The sequence below is a fragment of the Stigmatopora argus genome, chromosome 1, assembly GCF_051989625.1.
Source record: "Stigmatopora argus isolate UIUO_Sarg chromosome 1, RoL_Sarg_1.0, whole genome shotgun sequence".
NCBI lineage: Eukaryota > Metazoa > Chordata > Actinopteri > Syngnathiformes > Syngnathidae > Stigmatopora > Stigmatopora argus.
In genome coordinates, this window is record NC_135387.1 from 30,618,782 (window position 1) to 30,635,101 (window position 16,320).

Consider the following 16,320-nt stretch of genomic DNA (forward strand, 5'->3'; position numbering starts at 1 on the left):
AATCGTGTAGCGACTTCATGCTAAAGTTTAAATAAAGATGATAGATTTGCATTTTTTTTAAATTTAATATGTCTTAATTAGGTAAAAATACATTTTGGGTTTTTAAGGTTTTTTTTTTATTGAAAAATATATGAAAATTTTCCCCCCAAAAAATGGATTGATAAAAAAAAACAGTACTTCCTGTTTTCCATGTCTGCCTCACAGTTCTAAGATCGAGGGTTCGATCCCAGGTGAGTCCTCACTGAGTTGAGTTTGCATATGTTCTCGTGGATTTTCTGCGGGTATTCTTCCCCCACACCTACAAAACATGCTAAGCTAATTGAACCCTCTATCAAGTGTGTCAGGACCATTTTAGATATAATATTTAGATTATTTTTTTATAAATGGATTAAAAGAACTGGATTAAAAGCCCTGAATATTCTGTTTTTTATAGATCTAAAATAATGTTTATTTGAGCTTTTTTAAATATATTTTTAGATTTTACAAAATGATTTTTGAACTAAAAACACAAAAAATGATTAAAAAATGACAACGATTGATTTAAAAGGGGGAAAATCAGGAAATTGAATATACATCTATACTCTTTATTTTAATTTGGCTGGACCGTTTTAGATATGATATTTAGATTTTTTTTTAATGGATTAAAATTCCTGAATATTCTGTTTTTTATAGATTGAAAACAATGTTTATTTGAGCTTTTTTAAATATATTTTTAGATTTGACAAAATGATCTTTGAACTAAAAACAGAAAAAAATGGATTAAAAAATGACAATTAATAATTTAAAAGGGGGGAAATCAGGACATTTAATATACATCTATACTCTTCCTTTTAATTTGGCTGGACCATTTTAGATATAATATTTAGATATTTTTTGTTTATAAATTGATTAAAAGCCCTGGATATTCAGTTTTTTTATAGATCTAAAACAATGTTTATTTGACCTTTTTTAAATATATTTTTAGATTTTACAAAATGATTTTTGAACTAAAAACAGAAAAAAATGAATTAAAAAATGACAATTATGGATTAAAAGAACTAGATTAAAATTCCTAAATATTCAGTTTTTATAGATCTAAAAGAATGTTTATTTTACCATTTTTTATATATTTTTAGATTTGACAAAATGATTTTTGAACTAAAAACAAAAAAAATGATTAAAAAATGACAACGATTGATTTAAAAGGGGGAAAATCAGGAAATGTAATATACATCTATACTCTCCATTTTAATTTAATCCTAAAACAGAAAGTCGGCACTCATGATTTACTTTCCCGGACCGCACAAAATGACACGGCGGGCCATATTTGGCCCCCCAACCGCCACTTTGACACCTGTCCCCAATACCATCCCATGATTGGCTATCGACTCAAATTCCCCTGCGATTGTCTGACCACCCATTCAGAGCATCCTATACACTTGACTGGGATAGGCTCCAGCACCCCCCGCACCCCTCATAAGGATAAATGACAGTCAAATAGATAGCATCATTCCTTATTTAGCATCTCCTCCTTTAAAAAAAAAACATAACATGACAAATCACCCGGTTTATCCCCTTCTCCTCTCCAAAATTGGACCCAAAATGGACGCCTATGGTCGTCAGTTGCTCATCGTCAACACGCCAAAACATGTGTCTGTCTTCTTCTGTCTCCCCCCTCTTTTCTCTCTCTCTCTCTCCCTTTTGGCTTCCAGCACTCATCGGCGCCTAGGACTGGAGCACCCGTGATTGGAGGAGCCGAGATGGAGCTCAAAAGGGGGGCTGGACTTATTCCTCTCCGGCTCCTATTAAGACCAAACTTTGGCATTTTCTTCTCCAACTTGCAGCCCGAGCAAGACCCGAACGAACGAACCAGGAACCGAACGATCGCCCTCCCTTCCTTCCGTCCATCCATCCATCTATCCCCGAGTCGAGTCCTAGGTCCGTCCATCCAGGATGGAGCGCCAGACGAGACCTAGAAAGACCTAGTCGGACCTCGTCCTCACGAAACGGCGACCATGGAGACCTCGTTTTACCTCCTGTTCCTGTTCCTCCGCCTGTTCTCGCTTTACGCACCACCGCTCGTCTCGGCGTCCTCCGTCGCCCTCTTCCGGGGTTTCTACCTCCCACCTGCCAACGGTTCGCGGCTCTCCCCGGCCCGCCGGACGGACGGCGTCGTTCGCACCGTGGATCGGATTTACAACGGCGGCGGGAGAGCCGGATACCTGCTCTACCTGGACGGGACTCGTTTCCAGCTGGACATGGAACGCGATGCCTCACTCCTGTCGGATCACCTCGGTCCGGCATCCCGCTTTTTGTCCGCCGTGGGGGCCGACTCGGGACGAATCCTGCGGCGGGATTGCGTCTACCGGGGGACGGTGGACTCGGAACCAGAGTCGTTGGCTGTTTTCGACCTGTGCGGAGGGGGTTTGGAGGGATTCTTTGCCGTGCGCGGGGTCCGTTACTCGATCGCGCCGATCGTACGCGCGGGAGAGGGAGGAGTGACGGGAGCGCGCACGCGCACGCTAAGGGACCGGGACGCGGAGCGCGCTCTCCATGCCTTCACGAGAGAGAGCTTCCGTTTCGAAGCGCGACGGGACGCCGGGGACGGTTGCGGGACGCCCGACAGGAGCGACTTGAAACCGGGACGAGGTAGAAGGGGGGTAAATGGAGGACTGCGCGACGGACGACGGCGGAAACGACGACGACGAGGACGAGGAGGACCCCGCGCTAAGAGGTCTGTTTCCAGGGCCAGGCACGTGGAACTCCTGCTGGTGGCCGACGTCAGCATGAGTAAAAAGTACGGCAAGGATCTTCGCCACTATTTGCTGACGTTGGCCTCCATCGCCTCCAAGTTGTACGGCCACGCCAGCATCGAGAACCCCATCCGGTTGTCCGTGGTCCGAGTGGTGGCGCTGGACGAGAAGGAGAAAGGCTTGGAGGTGTCCAAGAACGCGGCTAGTACCCTCAAGAGCTTCTGCAAGTGGCAGAACCAGCAGAACCCGCTGGACGATGACCACCAGCACCATCATGACGCCGCCATCCTCTTCACTAGGCAGGTAAACAAAAGCCAAAACTGCACAAAAACTAGAACTGTACTTCCCCTTCCTTAAAATCAACCGGACTTCCCCCGACCAATCGTATTTTCGATCGATCTTTCGTTGTTTATCCATTATTGGTCTTGATTTGATAGAAAACAACAGGAAGTGCCACAAAATAAACAGGAAGTGCCCCCAAGATGGACAATATTTTTTACCATATAAACAAACAACTGCTGACAGGAAATGATCCGATTGGCCGAATACTAACAGGAAGTGGCACATAAAAAAACAGGAAGCGACCCAAAGACAATATTTTTCACCGTATAAACAACTGCTGACAGGAAGTGGTCCGATTGACCCAATACTAACAGGAAGTGGCCCAAAACAGGAAGTGACCCAAAGATAGTCAGTATTTTTTACCGTATAAGCAAGTGCTGACAGGAAGTTGTCAGATTGACTGAATACTTACAGGAAGTGGAACATAAAAAAACAGGAAGTGCCCACAAAATAGTCCAATTTTTTTACTGTCAAAACAGCGGCTGACAGGAAATGGTCAGATTGAGCCAATGCTAACAGGATGTAGCCCAAAATAAGCAGGAGGGAACTTAAAGATAGTTTTTTGACCGTATAAACAACTGCTGACAGGAAGTGGTCCGATCGACCGGATACTAACAGGAAGTGGCACATAAAAAATAGGAAGTGACCCAAAGATAGTATTTTTTTTCCGTATAAACAACTCCTGACAGGAAGTGGTCTGATTGACCCGATACTAACAGGAAGTGGCACATAAATAAACAGGAAGTGAAATCAAGATAGTCCGCATTTTGACGTGTAAACAACTGTTGACAGGAAGTGGTCCAATTGACCCAATACTTACAGGAAGTGGCCCAAAACAGGAAGTGACCCAAAGATAGTCCATATTTTTACCGTATGAACAACTGCTGACAGGAAGTGGTCCAATTGACCCAATACTAACAGGAAGTGGCACATAAAAAAACAAGAAGTGAACTGAAGATAGTCCGCATTTTGACCGTATAAACAATCGTTGACAGGAAGTGTTCCAATTGACCCAAAACTAACAGGAAGTGGCACGTAAAAAAACAGGAAGTGAACTGAAGATAGTCCGCATTTTGACCGTATAGACAACTGTTGACAGGAAGTGGTCCAATTGACCCAATACTAACAGGAAGTGGACATAATAGAGAAAAAGTCACCCAAAAATGTACCGGAAGTGGCCCAAAATCAACAGGAAGTGACCTGGAAATCCTCCAAAATCAATAGGAAATCAACTAATAAACAAGAAGTGATCCCTAAATTGCCTAAAACCAACAGGAAGTGAACATAATAGACAGAAAGTCACCCAAAAATATACCGGAAGTGGCCCCAAATCAACAGGAAGTGACCCGGAAATCCCCAAAATGAATAGGAAAACGATCAATAAACAACAAGTAATCCCTAAATGCCCTAAAACCGACAGGAAGTGAACATAATATACAGAAAGTCACCCAAAAACAAACCGGAAGTGGCCCAAAATCAAAAAGTAGTGAGACAGATATTCCTCAAATTCAGCAAAAAGTGACGAGGAAGGAAAAGTGACGTGTAAAAGCCTTAAAATCAACTAAAAATGATCCATAACATAAAATGGGCGTGACCCAAAGTGAACTCCCGCCATTGACAACAATAGACGTCCAATCCGTGGGCTCCGAAAACCAAAGACTACTGCATTTCCTGGAAAACATCTGATTTCCGAGCTCGTCAACAAAGTGGCGGGAAAAAAAGGTTGCCGTGGCGCCAGGCCGCTTGTCACGGGAGCGGCGCGGCAGCTTAGCGCCCGGGTGCGACGCCCAGGCAGCGCCCAGGTGCCACGCCGCGGCGACCCAGAAAAATCCGCGTCTCCACCGCACCTCCCACGTGTTGAAACTGTGCTGGATTTTCTGGGTAACTACCACATGCCATTTGTGGAGAAATTGACTGGGCCTGCCTCGGCTCGGGTCCCGCCCCTTTTGTCTCACTTCCTGTTCTTGGCTCATGCCCCGCCCATTTGGTCTCACTTCCTTTTCATCTTGGGCTAGTTCGAGGTCCATTTGGACCCTTTCCAGTACAATTTGGGCCCTTCAACTCATTCATTCATTAAACTTGCTGTTTATTTGGTCACTTCCTGTTGATTTTAGGGCATATTAGGTCACTTCCTGTCAGTTGTGGGTCACTTCCTTTTCAATTTGGGCTACTTCTCAGCCTATTTGGGTCCTTCCAGTACAATTTGGGCAATTTTACTCATTCATACATCAGACTTCCTGTTAATTTGGTCACTTCCTGTTGATTGTAGGGCATATCCGGGTCACTTCCTGTTGATTTTGGGTCACTTCCTTTTCAATTTGGTCTACTTCTCGGTCAGTTTGGGTCCTTCGGGTACAATTTGGGAAATTTTACTCATTCATTTATTGAACTTCCTGTTAATTTGGTCACTTCCTGTTGATTCTAGGACATATCCAGGTGACTTCCTGTTGATTTTGGGCTACTTGGTCAATTTTAGGTCCTTTCCTGTAATATTTGGGCCATTAAACTGATTTGTTCATTAAACTTGCTGTTTATTTGGTCACTTCCTGTTGATTGTAGGGCATATCCGGGTCACTTCCTGTTGATTTTGGGTCACTTCCTTTTTAATTTGGCCTGCTTCTCGGCCAATTTGGGTCTTCCAGTACAATTTGGGCCATTCAACTCATTCATTCATCAAACTTCCTGTTAATTTGGTCACTTCCTGTTGATTCTAGGGCATATCCAGGTCACTTCCTGTTGATTTTTGGGTCACGTCCTTTTTGTTTTGGGGCACTTACGGGTCACTTTAAGTTACATTTTGATCTTTTCCAGTACAATTTGGGCAATTACTCATTCATTTATTGAACATCCCGTTAATTTGGTCACTTCCTGTTGATTCTAGGGCATCTCCGGGTCACTTCCTGTTGATTTTGGGTCACTTCCTTTTCACTTTGGGCTACTTCTCGGCCAATTTGGGACAATTTGGGCAATTCTACTCATACATTCATCAAACTTCCTGTTAATTTGGCCACTTCCTGTTGATTCTAGGACATCCGGGTCACTTCCTGTTGATTTTGGGTCACGTCCTTTTTGTCCTCGGGTACTTACGGGTCACTTTAAGTAAAATTTGGGTCTTTTCCAGTACAATTTGGGCAATTCTACTCATTCATTCATCAAACTTCCTGTTAATTCTAGGCATATCCAGGTCACTTCCTTTTCAATTTGGGCTACTTTTTGGCCAATTTGGGTCCTTCCGATACATTTTGGGTAATTCTACTCATACATTCATCGAACTTCCTGTTAATTCGGCCACTTCCTGTTGATTCCAGGACATCCGGGTCACTTCCTGTTGATTTTGGGTCACGTCCTTTTTGTCCTCGGGTACTTACGGGTCACTTTAAGTAAAATTCGGGTCCTTCCCAGTACAATTTGGGCAATTCTACTCATTCATTCAACGAACAAATTGTTAATTTGGTCACTTCCTGTTAATTTGCTCACTTCCTGTTGATCCTAGGCCACAACCACGTCCCTTCCGTTCCATTTCGGGGCAAACCCCGCGCCACTTCTCCATCATTTTCCATCTCCCCGGCGGTGTTTTTCTGTCCGCGCCGGTCTTCCCTCCCAGACTTGCTGGACACATTCTTCCCAGGAATTTTCAAATTAGCGTCAGGCAGGGTTCACCCGAGAAACATCCTGAAAAAAAAAGCCCTCCCAAAAAATTCCAACGCTTTCTTGGCGTTTTCCTGCCGGCCCTCCGCGTCGGCACATTTTTCCCCAGCTTGCTTTTTTGTTTTGGTAGCGTCAGCTGAAGCCGTCGGGAAAATAAACAAGCTAGGGCGCTAATTTAGCCTTTCTTTCACCCACTTTTTTCCGCCCCTCCTCACCCGCGCCACAACCGCACCTTTTTTTTTGCTCAGAACGAGCATCCGGAGTGCCGTCATTTGTTGGGGAAAAAAGGTTGTTGACTCGCCACCTGCTCGGACAAGCCCGCCGGCTCGCTAGCCCGCCCAAGCGCCCGACCGCCATTTAGCCAAAGCGCCCATCGTATGTAAAAAGTTACTTCATTAAGTTTAAAAATGTGATATGTTTACTCTTAAAAGCGCAATAACAACAAAAAAGTAGTTGAATTAATAAGTAATGACCTAAAATGCCCCCAAATCAACAGGAAGTGACCCAGAAATGGCCCCAAGTCTACAGGAAGTTACCTCAAATGCCCCAAAATCAACACGAAGTGACCCAAATTGCCCCAAATTAACAGGAAGTGACCCAAAAATTCCCCAAATTAACAGGAAGTGACCCAAAAAATGTCCCAAATTAAGGAAGTGACCCAAAAATTCCCCAAATTAACAGGAAGTGACCCACAAATGCCTTAGAAAAGATAGTGACCTAAAATGCCCCCAAATTAAGAGGAAGTGACCCAAAATGCCCCCAAATCAAGAGGAAGTCACCCAGAAACGCCCCAAAATCAAAAGGAAGTGACCCAGAAATCCCCCGAAATCAACAGCAAGTGACCCAAAATGCCCCCAAATTAAGAGGAAGTGACCCAAAATGCCTTTGAATCAACAGGAAGTGACCCAAAAGGCCCCCAAATAATAGGAAGTGACCAAAAATGCCCTTAAATAATAGAAAGTGACCCAAAATGCCCCCAAATCAACAGGAAGTGACCCCAATTCAACAGGAAGTGACCACAATTCAACAGGAAGTCACCCAGAAATGCCTCCAAATCAACAGGAAGTGACCCAAATACCCCCAAATCAAGAGGAAGTGACCCAAAATACCCCCAAATTAAGAGGAAATGACCCAAATACCCCCAAATCAAAAGGAAGTGACCCAAAATACCCCCAAATCAACAGGAAGTGACCCAAAATACCTCCTAATCAACAAAAAGTGACCCAAAATACCCCCAAATCAACAGGAAGTGACCCAAAATACCCCCAAATCAACAGGAAGTGACCCAAAATACCCCAAAATCAACAGGAAGTGACCCCAAATCCCCAGGAAAATAACCTGACATGACCCAATTGAACTCATTGGCTGCCATTGGCGAAGACATTTTTCGCTGCCGCCCTCCTAACACAAATGAATTGGACATCCCTGAGTACTAAACTCATTCCAATTCACATCAGAAGGCCCAATCCAACTTGTTTTTCCCATTCCAGGACGATTTTCCGACAAACCTATCGATCCGATCGCCTTATGGTGAGCCAATCGCGTGAGGTCTCGCCCCCGCCCCCACCGTCCCCTCCGGCACCCCCGGGCCCTTTTTTTTTTAGTCGACACGACAGTGTAGATATTTCCCAGCTCTCTCGCCGCCGTCTCTGTTTGTTTAAGCCGTTCTTGATATTTCGCACGTCACGCTTCGTCTGGCGTCTGCAGACGGCAAGAACGCGACCGACGGCGACCCTCGCCGTCGCTCAACAGGAAGTGACCCCGGCGGCCATTGTTGACTTTTCAACCCTCGTCAAGCTGACGTTTTTGAAGGAAAAAATAAGAATAAAACATACAAAATACTAAATTATAAGTCAAACAAACCCTTTTTAATGGCTGCCAGCATTAACCCCAAACAGGAAATGGCCAAAAATAAACAGGAAATAACCCAAAGTAACAGAACTAGATAACATTAACAGTAAGTTACCCATAAATAACCCATAATCTACAGAAAATGACTCAAATAAAACAGAAAACAACCCAAAATAACAGAACTGACCCAAAATTAACTGGAAGTTACCTTTAAATAACCCAAAATTAACAGGAAGTTACCTGTTAATAACACCAAAATAACAGAAAAGGATTAAAATAAAGCCAAAAGTAACCCCTTACCCGTAAATAACCCATAAATGACAGGAAATGACCAAAATAAAAATAGAAAATATCCTAAAGCAACAGAATTGACATCAAATCAACAGGAAATGACCAAAAATAAGAGGAAATAACCCAAAGTGACAGAACTACATAAAATTAACATGATATTACCCGTAAATAACCCATAATCTACAGAAAATGACCAAAATAAAACAGGAAACAACCCAAAATAACAGAACTGACACACAATTAAAAGGAAGTTACCTGTAACCAACCCATAATCAACAGGAAATTACCAAAATAAAACAGGAAACAACCCAAAATAACAGAACTGACCCAAAATGAACAGGAAGTTACCTGTAAATACACTGCAAGCATCCAGAAATAACCCCAAGTCAACAGGAAATGGCCCAAAATAAAACAGGAAATAACCCAAAGTGACAAAAAAAATCATCAATAAATCCCCAAACTTCAAGCGTTAATGATTAAAATAGATGCGAGTCACTGGACTGGATTGTAGTGGACTAAGTTTGTATGGGCTCCCGCCGCAGGTTCGAAGACAAACATTTGGTGAAGAAAGAGGGCGCTCAGCGGGCACTTTGCCCTGATTGGTCGGTCACGCAGGCGTTGAGCCGTTTTTTCCCGGGTTGCGCCGCTTGGTTTCCCACGCGCACCAACAATTCAGCCATGCGCAAAACACCAGACGCTTTGTCCGCCACTGGGTAAACAAACTCAGCAGGGACGTCCTCCCAAGAGACATTTTTTAAAATTTTATTTTGACGGTCAACCCGGATGATTATTTTCACTGGTGGTCTGCCATTGACGGAGATTGACGTCCAATGAGAGGGACGGAGGCAGTTGCCTTTTGATTAGAATCACTTCTAGGCCGTGTCTTGTTGATTTGGGGTCACTTCCTGTTGAGTTGGAGTCATTTCCGGGTCACTTCCTGCGTATTTCACTCACTTCCTGTTTGTTATTAAACATTAATAGGTCCATTTCTATTGATTTTAAGGCATTTTCCGTCCACAACCTTTTGCTTTTTATTCATTCATTCATTTTCTGAACCTCACAAGGGTCACGGGGGGTGCTGGAGCTTATCTTGGCTGACTTCGGGCATCAGGCGAGGGGGAATTTGAATCGTTGGCCGACCAATCTTAGGGCAGGAGGTGAAAAACAACCGATCATTCACAGCCAGGGTTGATTTAGCGTACAGTTAGCCTAGCATGCATGTTTTTTTAAGTGTGGGAGTTAGGCGGAGTACCCGGAGAAAACCCACGCAAGGAAGTGACCCCAAAATCAACAGGAAGTGATGAGGAAATGTCCCAAAATCAAACAGAAGCTGGAAGTTACCCAAGATGAACAGGAAGTGATAAAAAAAACAGGAAGTGATGCTGAAATGTCTTAAAATAAAAAAGGACGGAGCCGGAAGTTACCCAAAATTAACAGCAAGTGAACCAAAATCAACAGGAAGTGAGGCAGAAATGTCCCAAAATCCAAGAGAAGCCTGAAGTTACCTGAAATGAACAGGAAGTGACCCAAAAACAACAGGAAGTGACCCTAAAACAACAGGAAGTGATGCAGAATGTCCCCAAATCAAAGAGAAGCCTGAAGTTACCCAAAATGAACAGGAAGTAAGGCAGAAATGTTCCAAAATAAAAAAGGAGTGAGCCGGAAGTTATTCAAAATAAACAGGAAGTGATGCAGAAATGTCCCAAAATAAAAAGCCAGAAGTTACCCAAAATCAACAGGAAGTGACTAATAAACAACAGGAAGTGATGCAGAAATATCCCAAAATAAAGACGTAGTGAGATGGAAGTTACCCGAAATCAACAGGAAGTGACCCAAACTCAATTTTGAAATGAAACATCATCCGGTCACTCATTATTAAATAATCCAAAATCAACGGGAAATTTTGAAACATTCCCTGGTCACTTCCTGTTTAGTAAGGGCTGCGGAGGGTGCTGGAGCCCAGCCAACTACTTGGAACACCCTGAATCGCAGGGTATTTTGGCACTTACTAGTGGTTTTGGGACATTTATCGATCACTTCCTGTTTGTTTTGTGACAATTCTGTTATTTTGGAGGGTCATTTCCTGTTCATTTAGTTTTGAATCCTTATGAATGTATTTTTGGGCACTTTCTATTGTTTTCGCAGCATTTGCAGGTCAATTCCCGAAGCTAAATGGACGCTAGCTAGCTAGTCCGTTTTAGCGTCCCTCCCCCAATGCTACTTATGAGCGTCCACGTGCTATTGAGCGTCACGCATGGGCGCAGACGCGGTGCGCCTGGGGGCGCCTTCCTTCCCCGCATCGATTCCTTCCTCCCCCATTGTGTCCCAGAGCCAATGGCACGCATCAACGCATGTGGGCAAACATCCAAAAAGTGGGAGAAAAAAAAACAAAGATGAACCATCCGTGAACTCCGTCTCATTTTGAGCGTCCCGCAAAACATGTTCGTTTTTTCTGGTCTAGAAAAAAAGAGAATATATCTATATAATATATTTGTGAAAAAAACTTGTGTGGGGATGCTTTCATATTTTTGCTCACTTCCTGTTCATTTCTGCTCACTTTTTGGTCATTTTGCTCACTTCCTGTTGATTTTGGGTCACTTCCTATTGATTCTGGGTGACTTCCTGTTGATTCTGGGTGACTTCCTGTTGATTCTGGCTCACTTCCTGTTGATTCTGGCTCACTTCCTGTTGATTCTGGCTCACTTCCTATTTATTTTTGCTCACTTCCTGTTATTTTTTGCTCTCTTCCTGTGGAATTTTGCTCACTTCCTTTACATTTTTCCTCTCTTCCTGTAGATTTTTGCTCACTTCCTGTTGATGATTTCCTGACTTGCTGTTCATTTTTGCTCACTTCCTGTTGATTTTTGCTCACTTCCTGTAACTATTTCCTCTTGTATATTTTTTGCTCACTTACTGTTGATTTTTGCTCACTTCCTGTTCGATTTTTGCTCACTTCCTGTTGATTTTTGCTCACTTCCTGTTTATTTTTGCTCACTTACTGTTGATTTTTGCTCACTTCCTGTTGATTTTTGCTCACTTCCTGTTAATAGTTGCTCACTTCCTGTACATTTTTTGCTCACTTCCTGTTAATAGTTGCTCACTTCCTGTAAATATATCCTCTTCCTTGTCTGCAGGACCTTTGCGGCCATCACTCGTGCGACACCCTGGGAATGGCGGACGTGGGCACCATCTGCTCCCCGGAGCGCAGCTGCGCCGTCATCGAGGACGACGGCCTCCACGCCGCCTTCACGGTGGCGCACGAGATCGGTGAGCGACCACCCGCCCGCCGACGGCGGCTCCTCCCCGACCGCCTTCCTTACGCCCCGCCCCCCTTCAGGCCACTTGCTGGGTTTGTCCCACGACGACTCCAAGTTCTGCGAGGAGCGCTTCGGCGTCAACAGCGACAAGCGGCTGATGTCGTCCATCCTGACGTCCATCGACGCGTCCAAACCGTGGAGTCGCTGCACGTCGGCCACCATCACCGACTTCTTCGACGACGGCAACGGTGAGGTTTTGAGTTCGTCTTTTGTTAGCCGCCATCGCCGCCGTCGTGTCGCTAATTTTTCGAGCTAAAACTCCCAAACTCATCGGGGAAGGGTTTTCACGCCAGTGAGGAGCACAGTTACGCCTTACTTTGAAAGTTATGTTCACATCCTGGCATTCTGGGGACTTTTTGGGTCACTTCCTGTTTATTTTCGGGCACTTCCTGCTCACTTTCTCATGATTACCAGGCATTCTGGGGTCAATTTCTCTTGATTGAGGATCATTTCCTGTTGATTTTGGGGGGCATTGCTGGTTCACTTCTGTTTTATTTGTCACTTCCTGTCGATTTTGGGCCATTTCCGTTTCACTCCCTTTCATTTCCTGTTGATTTTTTGGGGCATCGCTGGTTCACTTGTTTTATTTGTCACTTTCTGTCGATTTTGGGCCATTTCCGGTTCACTTCCCTTTCATTTCCTGTTGATTTTTGGGGGCATTGCTGGTTCATTTCTGTTTTATTTGTCACTTCCTGTCGATTTTGGGCCATTTCCGGTTCACCTCTGTTTTATTTGTCACTTCCTGTCGATTTTGGGCCATTTCCGGTTCACCTCTGTTTTATTTGTCACTTCCTGTCGATTTTGGGCCATTTCCGGTTCATTTCCCTTTTATTTCCTGTTGATTTTTGGAGCATTTTGGATCATTTGTTTCTGATTTCAAAGTAAATGCAGGTCACTTCCTGTTTATTGATTACTTCCTGTTGATTTGGGGGCACTTCCTTTTTATTGGTCACTTCCTGTTGATTTTCAGGGTCAGAATTAGAGATCATTCATTCATTTTCTGAACCGCTTATCCTCACAAGGATCACGGGGGGGTGCTGGAGCCTATCCCAGCCAACTACGGGGGACATCCTGAAACGGTGGCCAGCCAATCACAGGGCACCATGAGACATACAACCAATAACTCGTAGCTAGGGGCAATTTAGAGTGCTAAATTAGCCTAGCATGCATGTTTTTGGGATGTGAGAGGAAACCGTAGTACCTGGACAAAACCCACGCAAATCCGGGGAGAACATGCAAACTCCACACAGGTGGACTGACCTGGACTTGAATCCAGGACCCCAGGACCGTGAATCTGATGCACTAACCACTTTGCAGGCATTCCTATTTAATAATGCGGTTTTTAACGGAGTCCCCCATTTCAGCCGAGTGCCTCCTGGACTCGCCCCGCCAACCCCTACCGGGTCCCGAGGAGCTTCCGGGTCAGAGCTACGACGCGGTGCGCCAGTGCCGCCTGGCCTTCGGACCGGAGTACACGGTGTGCCCCGGGATGGACGTGTGCTCCCGCCTGTGGTGCGCGGTCATCCGGCAGGGTCAGATGGTCTGCCTGACCAAGAAGCTACCGGCCGTGGAGGGCACGCCCTGCGGGAAGGGACGCATCTGCCTGCAGGGGAAGTGCGTGGACAAAACGCGCAAGAGACATTACTCGGTAGGACGCCGCCTCTGCCGCCAAGCTACGCCCCTCCCCTTTTCTCTCGTCCGACGTGCTCTGGTTCGTCCCGCAGTCGTCCAACCACGGCAGCTGGAGCTCCTGGGGTTCCTGGGGGTCGTGTAGCAGGACCTGCGGGGGCGGAGTCCAGTTCGCCCAACGCTTGTGCAACAACCCGCCGCCGCGGAACAACGGGCGCTACTGCACGGGGAAGAGAGCCATCTATCGCTCCTGCAACGTGACGCCGTGCCCGCCTTCCGGTGAGTGAGTGAGCGCGCTCTACATAGCATTTTTTGGGTCACTTCCTGTTGATTTGGTTTTTTTCTGGGTAACTTCCGGTTGATTTGGGGTATTTCTTGGTCACTTCCTGTTGATTTGGGGGGATTTTGAGTCACTTCCGGTTGATTTGGGGTATTTCTGGGTCACTTCCTGTTGATTTGGGGGCCTTTTGAGTCACTTCTGGTTGATTTTGGGTATTTCTGGGTCACTTCCTGTTGATTTTGGGGTATTTTGAGTCACTTCCTGTTGATTTTGGGGTATTTTGAGTCACTTCCTGTTAATTTGGGGGCATTAGGCGTCACTTCCTGTTGATTTGGGGGCATTAGGAGTCACTTCCTGTTGATTTGGGGGCATTAGGAGTCATTTCCTGTTGACTTGGGGCCACCTCTGGGTCACTTCCTGTTGATTTGGGGACATTTCTTCATCACTTCCTGTTGACTTGGGAGCATTTCTCGGTTACTTCTTGTTGACTTAGGGCCATTTCTGGGTCACTTCCTGTTGATTTCGGGACACTTCTGGGTCACTTCCTGTTGATTTGGGGGCACTTCTGGGTCACTTCCTGTTGATTTGGAGACATTTTTGGTCTTTTCCTGTCGGTTTTATACAGATTCCTTCTTATTGATTTGGGTTACTTAACAGGAAGTGACCCAAATTAATAGCCAGTGACTCAAAACAGGAAGACAAAACGAATTGGACGTCAACGTTAGCTACCGAGTTAGCGTAGACGCTATTCTAGCGTGCTATCGACCTGTCGCTTCCTTTTTTTTAACCAGTTGCACTTTGGATATCTTGCCCCTAGAAAAGAGTTTCCGGCAGGAGCAGTGCGAAGTCCGCAACGGCCCGCAAACCGACCCCAAAGGCGTGAAAACCTTCGTGGAATGGGTCCCCAAATACGCCGGCGTTCTCCCCAAAGACGTCTGCAAGCTCACCTGCCGAGCCAAAGGAACCGGCTACTACGTGGTCTTCTCGCACAGGGTGAGCGCTAACGCTAACCACGCCGAAGCTAGGCTAAGCTAAGCGTTTTTCCTTGTTTGTTTTGGTCCAAAACGCTCCGTTTTTCTCCAGGTGATAGACGGGACCGAATGCCGTCCGTATAGCGGTTCGGTGTGCGTCAAGGGCAAATGCGTGCGCACGGGTTGCGACGGCATCATCGGTTCCAAACTCCAGTTCGACAAGTGCGGCGTGTGCGGCGGCGACAACGCGGGTTGCGTCCGGGTGGTGGGCAACTTCACCAAAAGGAGGTGAGTCCGTAGACCGTAGACCCATCAAACCGATCCCCCCCCTGAACCCGACTCCCGCCTAACCCCAAAGCGCCGTTCCCGCCCCTTTAGCAAGGGCTACACGGATGTGGTGAAGATCCCGGCAGGCTCCACCCACATCAAGGTCCGTCAACACAAGGCCAAAGACCAGAACCGCTTCAGCGCCTACCTGGCCCTGCGGAGACCCGGCGGCGAGTACCTCCTCAACGGCAAGTTCATGATCTCCACCTCGGAGACCATCGTGGCGCTCAACGGCTCCGCCCTCAACTACAGTGGGTGGAGTCAAAGGGACGAGGGGCTCCACGGCATGGGCCCCGGGGCCTTACGAGAACCTCTTCTAGTCCAGATCCTGGCCACGGACGCCAAAAAACCGCTGGACGTCCGTTACAGTTTCTTCACGCCGCGCACGCCGCCTAGCTTAGCGCGTTTGCAGGCGACCGCCACGACCGTCGCAGCGCTAACCGGCGCCACGTCGACGTCGTCCCCGTCCCCCTACCCGACCATCTTGGTCCCCGTGCCGACCGCGGCCGCCGGGCCGTCCACGCCCCCTCCGCCGGGACCCCAGTGGGTGACGGGGTCTTGGATGGCGTGCTCCAGAACTTGTGACGCGGGTTGGCAGAGCAGGACGGTCCAGTGTCAGGCCCGGGGCGGGAAGCTGTCCAAAGGATGCCTGCTCAATTCCCGACCCTCCGCTTTTAAACACTGTCTCGTGAAAAACTGTTGAAATAGTCCGAGAAAAAGCATACGGAGCGTGAGGAGGAGACGCCATCTTGGGGCAGGGTTATAAGGAGGAAAAAGAGACTAAAAAGAGAGAAAAATGGGTTTTGTGCATGAAATATGTCTTTCAAAAGAGAAAAAATGTGTTTTGGAAAATATAAATGTCTTTTAAATAGTGTAAAAACATTTAAATTATAGAAAATAGTGTTTTTGTCTACCAAACTCTTTAAAAAGCG

General features: G+C 46.1%; 1 protein-coding gene across 1 annotated transcript; it reads left to right on the forward strand.

Moving 5' to 3' along the window:
• Positions 1-1,808: 1,808 nt before the first annotated feature.
• adamts5 (ADAM metallopeptidase with thrombospondin type 1 motif, 5 (aggrecanase-2)) lies at positions 1,809-16,098 on the forward strand. Its single transcript, XM_077616412.1, has 8 exons — positions 1,809-3,035; positions 11,999-12,131; positions 12,202-12,369; positions 13,546-13,829; positions 13,906-14,089; positions 14,908-15,083; positions 15,174-15,349; positions 15,440-16,098. The coding sequence occupies exons 1-8, from the start codon at positions 1,995-1,997 to the stop codon at positions 16,089-16,091; spliced, it is 2,814 nt and encodes a 937-aa protein (XP_077472538.1). The 5' UTR covers positions 1,809-1,994; the 3' UTR covers positions 16,092-16,098.
• Positions 16,099-16,320: the final 222 nt, after the last annotated feature.